General features: G+C 43.5%; 1 protein-coding gene across 2 annotated transcripts; it reads left to right on the forward strand.

Moving 5' to 3' along the window:
- The first annotated feature begins 27 nt into the window (after positions 1-27).
- Positions 28-15,653, forward strand: FAM114A2 (family with sequence similarity 114 member A2). 2 transcript variants are annotated; one of them, XM_050961588.1, is made up of 15 exons: positions 29-104; positions 1,698-1,816; positions 1,961-2,184; positions 3,282-3,381; positions 4,047-4,142; positions 4,492-4,604; positions 5,459-5,593; positions 5,793-5,951; positions 7,523-7,646; positions 8,779-8,858; positions 9,770-9,898; positions 10,118-10,257; positions 11,101-11,173; positions 12,061-12,114; positions 13,812-15,653. In XM_050961588.1, the coding sequence occupies exons 3-15, from the start codon at positions 1,975-1,977 to the stop codon at positions 13,911-13,913; spliced, it is 1,515 nt and encodes a 504-aa protein (XP_050817545.1). In that variant the 5' UTR covers positions 29-104; positions 1,698-1,816; positions 1,961-1,974; the 3' UTR covers positions 13,914-15,653. The 2 variants fall into 2 exon arrangements, with proteins under 2 accessions (XP_050817546.1, XP_050817545.1); XM_050961589.1 differs by lacking the exon at positions 1,698-1,816 and having other exon boundaries at positions 28-104.
- The last annotated feature ends 1,848 nt before the right edge of the window (positions 15,654-17,501 follow it).

A 17,501-nucleotide genomic window follows, 5' to 3' on the forward strand; every position in this document is an offset into this window, starting at 1 on the left:
TGCCGGTCCTCCAGCGGTGTGTGTCGGGGGGGGGCACGGCTGAGACGTGGCGGGGGCTGTCACTGACAGAGGCGGAGGCGGCCGGGCCGGAGCCTGCCGTGCAGGTGAGCGCCGGGGGGGCGGGGTGATGCGGGGGGGACGTGCTGGGGGACATCTTGGAGGGGGGACAGGGAGAGGGTGCTGGGGGGCGGGGCGGGGAAGATTTTGGAGGGAGAAGGGTGCTGGGGTGATCCTGGGGGGCAGGGGTGGGGGGTGTTAGAGGAGACCCTGGGGTGAGGGCGTAGGTGCTAGTGGTGATCCTGGGGGGCAGGGGTGGGGGGTGTTAGAGGAGATCTTGGAGGGGGGACAGAGGGAGAGGGGTACCAGGGTTGATCCTGGGGGGCAGGGGTGGGGCGTGCTGGGGGAGATCTTGGAGGGGGGACGGAGGGAGAGGGGTACCAGGGTTGATCCTGGGGGGCAGGGGTGGGGGGTGCTAGAGGAGACCCTGGAAGAGGGGGGCAGGGCATAGGTGCTAGGGGGGATCTGGAGGACGAGGGCTAGGGGGCCGGGAGGGGTGTGTTGGGGGGGGGGACGAGGGCAGGAGGCCGTGTTTGAGAAGGTAGCTAACAGTGAACATGATTTCTCAAACTAGTCCATCTTCTAGTCACTTTGGAGTCATGCACCTTCATCTGGGTGGGTGACTAACTGGGAGCATGAACGTTGAACCCTGGGAGGGAGTTGGAGCCCTATTGCACTTGTCAAGTTTTTTACATCCTGTATCTGATGGAAAACGTGTGTCTAAATCCTGCGGGCAAGGGCTTGAGCCTGCGTATGTGTTTGTAAAATACCAGCAGTGTAGAAATGTCTCTGGGACGTGTAGGTGGAGGATGAAGAGACAGAGGGGGAAATGGGGTACGTGCACCTAGGATTTTGGAAATGTCATCTTAAATTGACAGAGTGGTGATTTGTCTCTTCTTTTTTACTAAGAGAAAGGTATCCAGTGCATTACAATGTAACAAGCTGATCTGATTGCATCACCAGCAGACTTTCTGGGATTTATATATAAATGTGAAATGGAATGTTACTGTACTGATTCACCAGAGATATTTTAGTACACTTAAGTCAGGCTATTTAAAGTCAGATTCCCACAGCAGCCATAAGTTGGCATCCTTTTGCTCATATAACGAGCTTCATTACAATGTCTTGGAGTTGGAGTTAATGAAATTATGACTGTTTGGCCCATCAATGACAGGGAAAAAAATCTCATTTACAAATGGTGGTTTATAGGTCCTTATCCTGCAGTTGGATTTGTATGGCAGCTTGTGACTTCAAATGCAAGTTGTCAGTTACGATGGATTTCCAGATTGTTTGTACACTTTAAAAAAGCTCTGCCATAAATTCACAACACTCAAATAAACACGCTGCAACTTACTGAACTGCCCAAGTTCTAATAATGCTGTCCTTTCATATTTGGCAAACGCTTTTCAAAAACAGTCCACCAAAGCTGTCTGGGTTAGTGAGACAAGCCATAGATTAAATTATCTGCACACCCTTTGTAAGTGCAGCACTTACAGATATTGCTCAGTTCCTTTCCTGCTGGGAGGGTATAGCTCTTAGATAGAGTGACCTGTTGTATTTGGAAGTTTAAAGTCTGTCATACTGTTTCCTGTCAGTCACGCATAGTTCAGACTGAGAGAGAATTCTGCTTCCTTCCCCAGACTTGAAGAAGAGCTCGGTGTAGCTTGGAAACTTGTCCCTTCCACCAACAGAAGCTGGTCCAATAAAAGATATTGCCTCACCCACCTTGTTTCTCAAAAAATCCATTGACGTATAGAAGGTGAATGGGAGCGTATATATGGGGAGAGGAAGAGAATAACTGTCTTCTCGTTTAGCTATTCAGGAGAGCACTGTAGCATTTTAAAGGAATGTCAAAAATATCCTAGTGGGTTGCTGTTATTCTTAGAATCGCTTTATTTTCTAGGAGATGTTCTAGTCATGTCTGAAAAAGCTGGCAGTGAAAGTCTGAAAGCAGGTGCCTCCCAGAAGGATGAGAATGGACAGAGAGCGGAGGAAGCTGGGTCCATTGAGAGCAGTGGTAGGGAAGAGGATGAACCTGAACCTGTGGCTCTGACTCGGAAAAGACCTGAAGCCAAACCCTCTAACGAGCCAATTGTTGCAGAAGAGCCAGTGGATCAAGCCCTGAAAGTATGTTTCTGTGCTGACTCTTTGAACATGCTGATTGGTAAATTGCACAAACTTTAAACACAGCAGAATCCTGGTTGTGTTGGAAACAACGATGAAGTCCTTTCCTGTAAAGTTGTGGCTGAATAGAGTTTTGCACTGAACTATGCTGAAAATGCATTATTTTAAATGTCATTGGTTTGAATGGGTTTTGCATCAAACCTGGCAATTGGGTCTCTGAATGTACCCCATGAGTGGCAGAAAGTCATGGCGCTATTTTAGAACTGCATAGATAGGGTAGCTAAGAACTGGCTTCTTCCCATGGGGGGTTAGATAAGGGTGGAACAAATGACGTTAGAACATTGACTGCACTAGAAAGGTACGGGATGGGGGGAACGAACTATGAAGCTTTTTAAAAAAAAAAAACCCAACTTCCTCTTTCCTACCTTCCTTACCGCTTCCGTACCCCAACCTTCCTGCATTTTGCAACCCCGTTTGTTTTTCCTTAAAGTAGAATGAAGTTACTTTGTGATCAAATACACATCGGATAGCTCAGCATTAAACTTTGGTATTGCACATCATTCCTGAGAGAGGGTTGCATGCAGAAGAGGAAGGTTACAGGGTACCAACACTGACGCTTCTGCTGTTCATTCCTGCTCTCCCTTTTTCTTCCTCCATTTTTATCTCTAGTACAGTAATGTCCAAATTCCTTCCCTCTCAACTCTGAAATAATGCCCCACCTAAGCTCTATTTAGGGTTTAGGAAGAGACCTTCATTGGAAACTGAGGAAGACTACCCCACATTTGTACCTTCCTCCGAAGCATCTGGTGCTGGCCACTGTCTGAGATAGGATGCTGGACAAGATGGACCACAAGTCTGATACAATGTAGCAATTGCTCTGTTCACTTATTCTGGCCTTGTTGCAGGAGGGTGAACTTAACCCTAACTGAATAATTGATACTTATTGAAGATCAAGGAGGTCACAGATCGATATGCAATATGTGTTCATGTTGGCTGAAATTCAGTGTCATTACTACTGTTAAAAAAGAGGTTCATAAAGATACAGTTCAGAGATCAGTCAGTCACTTTGCTGTATTCCATCTCTGTTTCTCTAAATAAAGGTATCTGATTCCACTGATGCATCTCAGACAGGATGGGGATACTGGGGGAGCTGGGGAAAGTCGCTTCTCTCCACTGCCTCAGCCACAGTAGCTACAGTAGGTAAGGACTGCTGGTATTTTGCTAATTTGATATAATTGGATCAGTTGATGATTCCCTGTTCTGTTCAGTCCCTCTGGGGCACTTGGCCGCTGTCGGAGGACAGGATGCTGGGCTAGATGGACCTTTGGTCTGACACAGTGTGGCTGTTCTTACAGTAACTCTTTTTGCAGTCTAAAATCAGGCTTCAGTTTTCACGAATGTCCCTGGCTTATGCTGTGTTGCTTGTCTATAAAGTACAAGATTTCAGATTCGGAAGCAAGAGTTGGCAAAAGTCAAGCACTCTGTTCAAAATACAGGGGAAAAAGTCAAAAGCAAAATGAGAGGTAGGGAGACATGTACAGCAGAATAGCTTTCAGGCTTTTAAGGAGCTGGCACAAACAATGGCCAGCTGAGACTTTTCCATCAGTGGGATACAGCATAAAGGCTTCAATGTAAGATGAATTCTTTATGCTGGTCAGTGAGCAAGCCAGACTGCCATTGCTTTTAGTATTGACTGGGTAACACATTTTGTGTGTGTGTGGTTAGTGCTTATGTATCTGTAGCTGTATCTCCAGTGTACAGCCCCTGGTGGTTAATCTTATTTCTGATTCAATCACTGCTTTCTTGGTGGCTAAAGTGAATACAGTTCTGTCTTAGAGTTGAAATAATAGCATTGCCTTCTCTAGGACAAGGTATTTCGAATGTCATTGAAAAAGCAGAGACGTCCCTTGGGATCCCCAGCCCTAGTGAGATCTCATCAGAGGCCAAAGTTGTTAAAGGAGGTCAGTTTTTATTATTAAAATTAAGAAATGTAATTTTTGAATTTCTCCAAGCGTGGTCTAAAAATAGCACCATCTTACACTCAACAGATCTGCTCTGTGTGTATTGAGATTGACATCGTTTACTACAATAATGTTTCAGTGCTTATTTCTGTTAGCTCTGCAAAGTCTTAGCATTATAGCAGAGTGATCTTATCTCTTTCTGTCTCATGTGCTGCGGCCCTCTCGTCCGTCTGAGATTTGTGCATTTGCCTGCCTGAAATGGACAATATCTGTTTACAATCTGAACTTTGTTGTCATTGTTTGCGAGTTTTGAAAAATAAAACATCTTTTCCCCCGCACTCCAATGCAGGAAGCCATAGTTCTGAAGCAAGCAGTACAGGTGGAGTTGATGACAGCAGTTCCTCGCCCATCAGTGGAGCTTTCGGAGTTTTATCCACTCTTTCTACAGCTGTTCAAAGCACAGTGAGTGGATGGGTGGGGAGGCTGGGAAATAGGCTAAAATAACTTATTTTTCCTTGTCTTTGAAGCCTCATATCAACAAACCTTGATTCTACTCTTTATTTTATCTGGTTTTTCTTTATGAAAGTCTGAACGGGTTATCCTGGCCTTCAGATCTGCAGCATAGTGTGTGTCACCCCAATGCTCAGCTGCCTTTTCTGGTTCCCTGTAGAATAACAGGCCAAATTCAAGGACAGGTTCGTTCCTGGCGTAACTCCATTAACATCATTGGAGTTTCTAGGAATGACTCCAGCCTTCCTCTTCATAGTCCTCTGTGGGATTGACCCAAATTACTTGGAGTGGGGGGCAACTTGTCCTACTGATCATAGCCAGTTCCAATGGGACACTTTAGCCTGAGGGGTAAAACTCTGGAGTCCAGGAGGCAGAGCTTTCCTGGGCACTGGCCCATGACTCTGGAAGAGAAGCTTCTCTACTAGCAGAGCAAAATGCAAAGGCTGCTTCTTTCTTTTAAGTTTTAACATACTTTAAAAATGGATAAATGAACATAGTCAAGTTTCTTCTGACTGAAGGATTTTAATTTGTGCATTTTATAAATTCAGGATGGCTGTTACAACTGTGATGGAGGGCCATATGCCCCAGCTGAGCACTCCCATTAAAACATTGGCTGCTAGTGTTTCTTTCTTGGTTTTCATGCTCTTTACTGTACATGGGGATGGGGGGGCTCTTGAACACAAGCATTTGGCCCACATCACTTCTGGTATAAATCATATTTCAATAATAAATTTAAACTAACTGTAGCTAGACAAACAGAAGTATCATTCACATGCATTCTCTCAATTTGCAAATCTGCTTTCTAGGGGAAGAGTGTTATTAGTGGAGGTTTGGATGCCTTGGAATTCATTGGAAAGAAGACAATGGACGTGATAGCTGAAGGAGATCCTGGATTCAAGAAGACAAAGGGCTTAATGAACAGGAATTCTACACTGTCACAGGTACTGGTTTCTCTTCAACCCCGACAGTGAGATTCTCAGCAGTTTCTCTCTTTTATTTTTTTCTTCTCTATGTTTTCCTTTTAAAGAACCTTCAGTATTAGCATCAAGTGAACGCTTCCTAAAATTGTTCACTGGGGCCTTCGCCTTCCTTATCCAATTTCTCTACCGCTGGTTTGATGCCTCTGCTTTTCCTTTTCAGGTCTTGCGAGAGGCAAAGGAGAAAGAAGAGCAGCGGACAGCTACTGAGGTTACCATGGCTACCGAGAAGAAAGCCCATTATGGGTTACTCTTTGATGAGTTTCAGGGTCTTTCACATCTGGAAGCCTTGGAGATGCTTTCCAGAGAGAGTGATTCAAAGGTAATGGCTTTGAGCAGTTTCCTTTCTATTTTATATCTGCAGCTGAAGAGGGAAAAGATTTTATTTATGCACAAAAACCTGTTTAAAGAACATTATTATGGTTGCAATGTCAAGCACTCAAAATTTTGGCAATGCCAGAACTAAGGTTAGCTGTGCAACCTAATTTGGCTCCCTTGTGTGTATGCATTATGATATTGTCTGATTGCACGATCACACGTAAGTAACTCCATCTCCTCTCTCTCTCTTCGCCCACTTTCATTTCCCCCAACTCCCAGAGTCGATGTGCTTTCCCAGCCAGTACCAGTTTTTGCATCCTTCAGACTCCTTGTCTCACATTACTTTGTCTCCCCACCTGCCCTGAGAGCACGGAACAGACAGTCTTCCTCCTCTCAGTACACATGCCCAGATCCAGCCCAGCCCAGAGCTGCAATAGCAGGGAAAGTCCTGCTCGGCCTTGGGGCTAGAGCATGCTTTTGTAGACGTAATCTTCAGCTAGAATTGAGCTGCTAATATCTAAGAAGTCTCCAGTGAGCATTAGTAAAGCGTAATAAAAAATAAAGGCTTATAATTGTCCAAATGGGGTGAATTTTCAGAGGGGTGGCAGGAGGCACTCTCTGGATACAAGGGATACCCCTGCCCTCTGCCAAATTTCAAGTCTCTGCTCCAAAGAATTGGGGTGCTAGAGCATATTTTTTTTTTTAAATCACCAGGAACTAGTGAACATGGGCAGAATGTATCTTTTCCCTAGAATGGCTGAACCATTCTAGCTGAAATCTTCCCAGAAAAATTCATCCTGAGGCGGACAACTTGGCGTGGAAAACTTCAGTCCAAATGGCTAAGCAACTGAAAACAGGGTCTTCTTATGGGAAGCGTTAGGCAATCTTAATACTAGTGCTACGAACCTCATCTACATTATATATGTTACATAAAAAATAAGTCTAGTGACTGGTGCCTTCAGGCCGAGCTGAACACATGGACAGGAAATGGAAAATGGTGAGCACTAAGCCAAGCAGAGTATGTTGTAGTTTAGCAGTAACAAAGGAGCCACTCTCTGGTTTTTGTTTTCTTTAAATAAGAATTTTCCCTGGATGTCATTTGTCCTCTGGCCAACAAGCCGGTGCTTCTTCATTGGCAGCGAACGCCTGTGCTCAAGTAGTTAGCGGCAGATACAGCTCTCTAGCTTCACTTTGACCCCTGATTCCATAGACCTGACACTTGATTGGCTACTGGGTCACACATTCTCTTCCTGGGGGACACAATTCTATTTTTCCTAGCTTTCCTGATGTGTGGTACTGAGAGATTTTGCAACCTTGATGATCCTGCTAGGTTAATACAAATTGTATCCCAGCTATTCAATTTTTGGCAAATATCAATTGAAACATGAAACATCAGGAAGCCTGGTAAAGAATCAATTACTCCTTAATGGGGCCTGGCAGAGAACTCTGTCCTAAAGGGATGGCTGCATTTGGTGTCAGCATGTCATTAATATTGCTGCACTGTATCATTTCCATCTTGTTTCTCTTTCCTGTTGCATTAATGACTCTTTTTATGGCTGTCTCGCTCTTAACTAGGTGAAGTCGGTTATAAACGCCCTCTCTGGAGAAGAGTTAGACATGTTAAAAGTGGAGTTGGAACAGCTCAAAGAAGCATTTTCATTAGCTGAATTTTATGATGATGAAGAGGAAGAGAAAAAGGGTAATAAAGAGGATCTGCGTTTACAGGCGGGGGGGGGTAATTTTTAAACTCCAATTTAAAACCAACTAGCCTTCCACAGCAATGTGTGAAAGGCCCAGGGCCAGTGGTTATTCAGCTGGTCCCTTGATCCTCAACCTATCAGCAGTTGGGAACGCTGTTGAAAGGCAGTGCCCTTAATCTCTGGAAGGATGGGGAGAACTCTCCTCTGCAGGGAGCCATTCCAGTGCACCTTGGGCAGAAGAAAGGAGGTCCCTCTGATGCAGAGTCTTGTGAGAGAAGAAAATGAGGGGAGGACCCGGGCGGAAGGGCATGAAGGGAGAGGCCGTGTAGGAAATCCCAAGAAAATAACTTCATCCCAACTGCCTCCTTTCCTGGAGCTAAGGGAAACCTATTAGTGGCAGTATCTGGCTTCAAAAAAGGCACTTTTTTTTAAAGGTAAAAGTTTCTACTAGTGTTGGCCACACAGTTTGGAGGGACATCGTAAAGCTCTGAAACAACCTGCACAGCAGGGAGCATCCAGTTGTTGAAGCTTTCACTAATTTGAACATAAACGCTTTTCTTGTTTCGATTTTACCAAAGGGGCCGAGCAAAGAGGGCTGGCGCATTCAGTGTTAGGTACTCTAGAGACTTATTTATAATTTTTATCTTTGTACATGATGGCTCCAACAGCTTTTTTTCCTGTTTTGTCAACATCTGGCCCTGCATGTATAATAGAAAAACCATTGGCTTTAAATGGCCTTAAAAATTCTCTAAGGTGCTGTGCAAGCAGATGTCTTCTGAAATGCAGAATTTATGTTGTCTGGGGTTGGATGCTAGCTGTAAAAATAGAATTACCTTGGCCAAAGGCTAGTGAGTCCTAGTGACATATCTATAGGCCCTCAAAACCAAATAATGCCCAATAAATTGCATTAAAAAAGACCAAGTTTGAGGGGTTTGAATCCTTTGTTGAATATGTGATTTAAAAATGAATTATATGTAGCCATTGGTTGTCAGCAGTAGCTGAACCCTGGAGGCATGTGGGCAGAAACAAGCTGCATGGTTATACAATGTATATTTCCTGATTATCACTTATTTGTGTAGTACAGACTATCTTACTCTACCGAGTCTTGCAAACCTGCTTTGTTTCCTTCAGGAGACGAAGATTTCACAAAGGAAATAACTGCGCTTTTCTTCGAACTGCACATCTCTGCCAAGCCAGACAAACTAGCTGCGGTGAGTTAGCTTTGTGTCCTCTGATGGCTGGTGGATATATCTCAGGAGACCAGGTCCTGAACTCCTGGTGAAGGTGTTAAAAGTATAAAGCACCATTCATCCGCCCTCTTCCCCCCGGGGATTACAAAACGATAAGGAGCATTTAAATGTTGGAGCCCTTGATAAGATGGACTTTCTTGATCTCATAAGAACAGCCATACTGGGTCAGGCCAATGGTCCACCTAGTCCAGTATCTTTGTCTTCCGACAGTGGCCAATGAACAGAACTTGTAATCATCAAGTGATCCATCCCCTGTTGCCCATTCACAACATCTGGCTTTAAAATCATTTCCTATCTTTAAAAGTGTGCCTTCCTCAGAAGATTATATCTGTAGCAATGGCCCATTCAGTTGAAGCTACGGAAAAGGAGCAAGGGATGTATCTTACGTGTAGTTCACACATTGGGTTACTGCTGATCAGTTTCACGATCCCATAACCCAGTGTCTGAACCCCTCTTTAGACAACTTCCTCTCTGTCAGACCAGTTAGTAAATTTAGAGGAATGTCTCCTTTTCTTACCCTCTTACAATACCATTGTGGTCCACTGAGTGGCACTAACATCTGTTGGAAACCCTAATAAAACCTCTTGATCTCACTCGTGCTGTTAAAGCAGCACATGTCATGGGTACATCTTGTAAGAAAGAAAAACAAGTGCCAAAAGTATATGTTCACAGTAGCCAGTTCTCTTAGATTTCACTCACCCCGCTGCAAAGTTCAGCAGGTAACTGACTTGCTTGTCCCATTTTCCACCAACGCAGGGTTAGTAACTGCTTCTTACAAAAAGATCCAGTCTGTCACCTTCTGCAGAGTGCAAGAGGATCTCATCCGAATCATTAAGTGCCATGCTGATGTGTCTGTGCCTCCTTTTACACAGGCAAGGAAATCGACTCATGAATGGATTGAAAGATGCAACGTGGAAGCTCCAAAAGAGGGGAAAATGAGCGAAGAAAACCAACAGCTGGATTCAGGGGATACTGACCAAGATGTTCAAACATCCGTAGAGGTAACTGGGCAAAGGAGAGAGAGAAAATGAAATCTAACTGTGGAGTGGCTGGCACATTATCCTATATTGACAACTGGTTGCTTATGGCTTTCAACCCAGAGTTAGAATTTTACATTAACTCCTAGAGATGGGGGAATAGGGGGAGGAGCAGAGTGGAGAGAAGTCTTATTTTAAAATAATAGCATACCTTTTGGAATGAGCTCTTTGTAACTCCTGCAGGATATTCACGCATTCGCCATTAGAAGTCTGGCTGAACTGACCGCCTACTCCATTGAAATGTTCCACAAAACTGCAGCATTGGTCCTACATGGTCAGAAGCAAGAGGTGTCAGCCACAGGCCGAGCCAAAGCCCTTTCACAGTAAGTCCTTTGAATTTTGCTATAGTACCTGGTTAGGTTGGCATCCTACTGTTGGCGTAGGCATTACTGTGCAGCTTCTCTCCACAGTCCTCAGCAGGCAGTTTACGTCTGATTGCATTTATGTTAGAAATTGCTAAGGGCAGTTTTGTCTTCACTAAACAGAACTCGACTGTCTTTTGTACATACAAAAATTTCTTGACAAGAACACATGGAGAAAGGAAAATATTATGTGACAGCTTTCATGCAGCTCGGAGACAGGAATTTTTCCTAAACTTGTGCTAGTTTAGTAGACAGGCATTTAAAAAGGAAAAAATGGAGCCCACAAAATATTCTGTTTAAAGTAGTGTAAAGAGAGCCATTCTCTTTATGTAAAATGATTATTCAGTAACGTTTTGCTATCCTGTTGGCACATTAGATGCCTAATATTAAAATCATCCTGAGCAGATTTATCACCGATACTGCTTAAGACAAGCAGGGACTTGTTTTATTAAGAGGCAGTTGGTGTCCATGTAAAATAACTATTTCTCTCTTACAAACAAGATGACACTTCCTGCTTGTAACTAAAAAAGCAAGTTAGTCGTGTTCCCTTCGGACCAGGCATTCCTGTTCTCTGAAATCTGCTTCCAATTGTCAGCCTTGTTCTTTTTTCAGATATTATTTGGAACTTCTCATTCTTCATATGCTGTGTTATTGGACACTTAAACATTTATATCTATCTTTTTGTTTTTAAAGAAAAATTTATATGTGGAGGTGGGTGATTTTGTTTTACAGATGACAATGGCAAAGTAAAGAGGATTTTTTTTAAAGTGCTTTACTACATAATTTCCCTTTTTCCTTTCCCAGAATGACTACTGTGCTGTGTAAAGAATTGTCTTCGCTATCTAAAGAGTTCACTACATGCTTAACAACTGCAGGGGTAAGACTTACTTCTTGTTTAACAGGAATGAGATTGGCTGGTCCCGCTCAACGTCATGCTGCATTCAGAACAGACTGTAGTGTCCCTGAAATGCTCTCGTGCCTTTGTTCAGCTGCACAGCTTCTCACGCTGTCTCAGCTTCTGTATTTTTAAAATACACAGGTGTGTTATTGATGAGCTTTGCTGCATCCTAATTCATTATGACCTTCAGATTTTTCACATTATCACCCTGTAAAGCTAGCAGCTTTTCAGCCTGGATTGGCGTTCAAAGTGAACTTTACTGAAGTAAAGTCATCCAGCTCAGACAATTTCTTACCATGCTTTGAGGAGACTAAGTAGCTTATACCTGCAATGATGAAGGTGTAATTATTGTAGGGTATTTTGTACCCCCTCACACGTTGGTAGCGGAAATGGTGGGGAAATTCTGTTTTATGTTTCTCTGGTTTGTGATGTTCTCCTTCATGGTGTTCTCTGCAGAGACAGAGAGCGGTCTCTGAAAGGAACCTGCTGTTTGCATATATGCACAGTGCTCAACTTGTACACGAGACCCTTCCATTGTCCTAGACCTGGTTCATACCAGCCCACAGCTGCTTTTGTTAGAAATGTGTCCCATTAGCTTGCTTTAATTCAGGAAGCTTTCCCCAGTTCACATGGAAGTTGAGTGCACATCGCTGTATATAGCCGCTTTTGGTACATGCTGGGACTTGTGCAAGTCTGTATTTTCATATTGTGGTCCACATCCTCAGCTGTTGTAAATCAGTGCAGTTTCACTGACGGTGAGAGGGCTGTGCCGATTTCTAAAGTAGCTGAGGATCTGGCCCTGTGTTTTGCTTAAAGGAAATGCAATCAGATTGTCAAGCAGGATGAGATATCTCTAATCTTTTCAGGTCAAAGAGAAGGCAGATGTGCTGAACCCATTAATCACGGGAGTGTTTTTGGAGGTCAGTTATGATACACTTACAGCTTCGAATGTTGAAATGTGGACAGGCTAGTCAATCCTCACTTCATTATCCAGTTTTCTAAACCATGGCTTAAGACTGGTAATTTACAAGTCTTAATAGATAGCCAAGGAAACATTGCTACTATCATCTGTGCCAGATGTGCAATGTATTTGGTAAAGTATAAACACGATCACTTCAGAACAGTCTAGAGAAGATGGAGCAGAAGGGAATGTCATTTTGAGAAATGTCTGCCTTTCCTGTCAGCTAATTGGCAATTCTTCTTCAAACAACTCCCAAATTTCAGCTGGGAAACATAAGAAATTCTCCATATTCAGACAAAACCAATTGGCTTGTCTTTCTAAACACTGTAATTTAATAATATTTTCAGAAGTAGTCTTGCCAGGAAAACTTGATTCTGATGGATTTTTTTCAACATGCCTCTTTCCTCCAGTTAAATAAACAATAACTATTTCTCAGATAGAAGCAGGGTAGAATTGGAATATTTGCACACTACCAATAAACAAACAAAGGTGCTAAAATATTAAAGCCAGTCCTTACATGTTAATCCTGGCCTACTAATGAGACTGAGCTGAAACTTTTCATCAGGCTCGTACTGTTCTGTTTAACTTTTCGAGAGAGAGCTCATTCTAAATTGATGTGATGAAAAATCCATGTCCATTGTGCGGATGGGCAAAGGGCTGCAGCTTTCAGATAGTCACATGTGGTGTGAAATGTTGCATTAGAAATTTCAAACTTTCCCACTGAAAGTTTAGTTCTGAATAGCTATTCCCATTTGCTCGGAGTGCCCGAGTAGGGGTTCTTATGCTTGAAAGCCAAGGATTTATTATTAGCAGAAATGACTGGTTTCTGTTTTTGCAGCTCGCTTTTCCCTCAGGATCTGAAGCTGTTCATGCTGTTCAGGGGTATCGCCTGAATGCACAGCAGATTTCACAGTCCAGGAGGCTGTGGGGCTCTAGGAACTGCTAGAGCTGTGCAGACCTACCAATAGGAAACTCATCCTGTTTTCTGTTAGAAACTCAGCCCAAGTCTGTTGAAAGCCTGTAAAGCTTCTAACTGGACCATGGATGACTTGTGTGATTTGGCATGAAACTTTGTTTCAGCTGATGATTGATTGCTTTGAGTGTGAGCTTCCAACCTGAAATGTTTTGGGAATCCCTGTGGCTCAAAATGGTAGACTTTGCCACAGCTCTAGCGGTTACAGCAAAGGGCTAGAAACTTAGAAACTGCTGTGTTCATACCTTGGACAAGTCACATCATTCAGTGTGTGACAATCCATATGCTTCTCAACTGATTCCCAAAGTGGGTAGCTGCTAATTGAGGGGGTTAGGAAGAAACGTTCCGTGTTGGTGCGTGCTTCCTTTCTGCTGCAGGGTTTCTTATGCCTTCCCCTGGAACAGCTGGTACTAAGTATCCTCAGAGACAGGAGACTGAACTAGATGGATCAGCTTGGAAATGATATGGCCATTCTCCTGAGTCAGTTGGCCACCTTTTGCCCAGTGGGCTAAACTGGAGTTTAAAAAGTAGACTTAACTGAAAAGAAGTTGCTGCATCTGAGAGCAGTAGTCTGATATTGCTTATGTATATTACTCATCAGTGACCGTATAGTATACACACGTCAAGCAGAAATGAAGACTGGTAGCATGAATGGCTCTAATGTAATTTGTTTTGTCTTGTAGGCTTCAAACAGTGCTTCGTATATCCAAGATGCCTTCCAGCTACTCCTGCCTGTGCTACAGATCTCTCTGGTCCAGACTCGAACCGAATTATCACAGCAGTGAATTAATCCTGCTAGTCGAGCAGAAAGCACATCTGCCCACTTGATCGTTCCCTTGCCTGGGAATGGGGTAGGGACAGAAAATAATCGAAGCTTTAATCACTGGTACTACAGTGGTGATGATAAAATGCTGACTGGTCAGGTCTTCGCTGTACAATTTGTCAGGAGACATGAAGGATGCAATTAGCAGAATCTAGGCATCTGGGCAATCTGGCAGGTTAAAAATGCAGGTTGTTTCTTAGGGTATGGCTATGCTTAAACCGCTACAGCTGTGCCTCTGTAGTACTTGAGCGTAGATACTACCTACGCTAACCAAAGGGGTTCTCCCATCAGTGTAGGTAATCCACCTCCCCAAGACACAGTAGCTAGGTCAATGAAGAATTCTTCCGTCGACCTAGCTGTCTCTCTCAGTGGTGTAGATTTTTCACACCCCCGAAAGACATAGCAGTGCTGATGTAAATACCCAGTGTAGACCAGTCCTTAGTTTGGCTGACTGTTTATCACTCTTCGCTCTGCGCTCCCGTAGCTGGGTATGTTAATGAGCTCTTTTGGGAAAGACTATTTTGAGGATGACTGAAGCTAAATCACTCTAGAGAAAAGACTAGGGTAACCGCTTAATGAGTATTTAACCAAACTTTCCAGCTGAGTTTGAATTTCAAGGCACGTATTTATGTTCCTGCTAAGTGTGTGCTGGATACAAGATATGGCAACGTTCAGAGTCTCAGGAATGATTTCAGCTTTGAAAGAACAGAATCTAAGGTCCCTGATGCTCTGTATATACAAAAGCAGCAGCTTGCTGAAGGGTGCCGATCTCTTACTTACGTACTGTGGTCTTGGATGGGGCTTGGGGATTTTGACGTGTTTCTCTTTCCTGCAAGATGTTTGCTTCAAGAAGGCAAGTGTTGCACGCAGGGTTACACGTAGGCCCGTTAGTGAGCAGAAAGCTGTAACAGGGCTGATTTGTCCAGCATAACGGGGTGAGTGGCCCTGTAGCAATAAATGAAGGGCAACCAGAAGGGATGGGTTCTTGTTCAAGTGATTAAGACAACAGAGCCGAGAATTTCTCATTTCCTTTCAGTACAACTTGACCCAGGAGTCACTGTCTGTGTTGTACCACAGAAGGACTTTCTTAGGCTACTGTATAAAAGTGACGCACTGCACTATTTCATGTCTCAGTAAGAGGCGATTAGAATACGTCAGTGAGGAAACAGCTTGACAATGGCACTGAGACTCCTCATCTGCTCCACACGCTGCTGTTCCACATAGGGCATCTTTTTCTTTGTGCTTTAAAAACGTCCTTATTTTGTTACTTTTGGCACTTTGTAGCTTTTGAGCTTCTTCACTGGAAGGGAACAGCCTCTGCTGCACCAACATGGAAAGAAAAAGGTGGCTTAAACAGAATAAAAAAGGAGTCTAGGCAACTAATGAGAGTAGACTGTCATACCTGTGTTCCTCAGTATTGGCTCATCAGTAATGATGAATCTCTAGTCCCAGCCTTCGACCTCTCCAGGTTTTAGTGGGTCTTGCAAATCTCTACTCTTGGGTTTCGTGCTTCCCTGTGCTCTGCTCCATTGATGCAGCTTGTTGCCAAGCAGAGAGAGTTATTTTTTACTATAGAAACACCTTTTGGCAAATAGCGTCTCCCATTTTGTATAGCTGGGAAAATCCTTGCTTCAGTTTTGTTTGAATGATCAGATCTGTGGATGGATTGACTTTTCGAATAATAAAACCATACGTGGAATAAGTGTTCAGTCATTGCCATGAGAATCCTACATCATATTTGGGGGGTGGAGAATCAAAGGGATGGGGAGGAAAGAACAACACGCCCCCCTACACACACACTCTGTGCTCTTATCTTTCACCAGGCCATTCTATTCTGTATATGTTCTTATACTGTGCTCATCACCGTAGTGTCTGAATAGCTGTGGGCCACTTGTTCTGTGGCCAGGAGCTGAGTTAAATGCCAATGCTGTTTCACGTATCATGAGCTGGCAATAACTTATCTGGTAGTATTGCAGTTGTGGCCTCACTCTATCTTTCTTCTCCCCTGCCCTGTGGCTAAGCAGCGTTTTTATATATGTATATAGGAGAGAGGCCAGAGCTCCATTCTCAGCCTGGGGCAACAGTTGCCACTGATGCTATCAAGGAAAGTGCATTGATGCTTAAAGTAGCATTGTTTTCTATTAAGCGCCCTTTCCCAGCCTCTGGGTGTGGTTTTGAGCCCCATGTTTACCAGGTCTTACATTGGTCACCACACAGTCAGCCAGAGAGAGACAGGCTCCTTGGTGGATGTTGTAAATTCTCTGAGATACGCTACTGGTTCAATGATGTAGACTTTATAAGCTCATGATTAAAAGGAAGTTTCTGCACTAACTGGCTGAACACTTTTTGTTCTGATGCCACTGTTCCAAACCCACCAAACACTGACCGAGAATCTGGCTTAGTACCATGAAGCCGACTGAGTAGTTCCTACGGCAATAAGAGAAATGCAAGAAGACAGTCAGAATGAGATGGGTCTGTCTTCACTTCCCTCTTCGAGTGCTGCCACTGGTCAGGTTTCACTACCCCTGTTCACAGGGCATGAGATTTTAGCAAGTAGTCTGCATGTTTAATGCCTTTCTCCACAGGCAATCCCATTGAAATCAAATGGGTGGCAGAATCAATCTCTGTACAGAAGCAGGATTAGCTGAACTCAGGTTGCTAGTACCAGCGTAATTGTGTGGGATTGTTTAAATCCAGGACGTCAAGTGGGAAATAAGCAGCGATAGCAAACAAGCTATTTAGAAACAATCCTTGAGTCTTTGCAAACTGCCAGCCTCACTGATAAAGCCTACAGGTTGAGAAATAGAGAAAATGATAGACAAGCAGAGTGAATTAAGGAGAATGGGTTTTGATGGGGCAGAAGCAGCAGCTTTTCAAACGCATCCAGCGTTCTAGTCAGAAACACCCCAAACAGCTACATTTCTCTAAGGAATAAGATGGCAGGACTGTCAGGCTAGATAGTCAACAGGAATTCACTACAGTAACAAATAACCAATGCTAGAATAGCCTCATTCTTGCTCATACAAGTAGTCAATCTAATTTACCAAAGAAAACAGCTATAGAGTCAATGCAAGTGCTTACTCAAAGGCTTTGTCTGACTGCACTGTTTTCACATGAATAGAGATCGTATTACTCAGCCCTAGCTCATGCCTGAACTTGATGAGAGCTGGAAGTAAGGTGAGAGCTCCTGGAGCTTGTTCTTTGAGGAGGTGAGAGGCTTTCTAGACTAGATAAGGGTCAGATAAAATGGAGGCAATGAAGAGTGAAATGGGAAAAATGTAATTTTCTTTCATTCAATGAGATTCTGTTACATGTGCACTTAGAAAACAGCCTTCCACCAGCTGCTGTGCTAATGTAAAAAAAAAAAAAATCTATAGTCTGCGCTGGATGGAATTATGGATATTTCCTCCCAGCGCTTGCCCAGCTATATCACCGCTTGTTCATTTGTTTTATTATTAAGATACAAATGTGGATAATCAGAAAAATGTTTTACGCGCCTGGGGAATGCAGTCAATTTTCAGCTGGCTTGCAAAGGAAGAAACAAAGTAAA

This window comes from Gopherus flavomarginatus, chromosome 7 (genome assembly GCF_025201925.1).
Source record: "Gopherus flavomarginatus isolate rGopFla2 chromosome 7, rGopFla2.mat.asm, whole genome shotgun sequence".
NCBI lineage: Eukaryota > Metazoa > Chordata > Testudines > Testudinidae > Gopherus > Gopherus flavomarginatus.

What these genes read in the sequence shown, in the direction of transcription:
- FAM114A2 (XM_050961589.1), top strand. Translation starts at nt 1,975, where the DNA reads ATGTCTGAAAAAGCTGGCAGTGAAAGTCTGAAAGCAGGTGCCTCCCAG. An exon ending in CTACAGCTGTTCAAAGCACA is followed by an intron (nt 4,605 to 5,458) that starts GTGAGTGGATGG and finishes TCTGCTTTCTAG; the next exon opens with GGGAAGAGTGTTATTAGTGG. An exon ending in CGAGCCAAAGCCCTTTCACA is followed by an intron (nt 10,258 to 11,100) that starts GTAAGTCCTTTG and finishes TTCCTTTCCCAG; the next exon opens with AATGACTACTGTGCTGTGTA.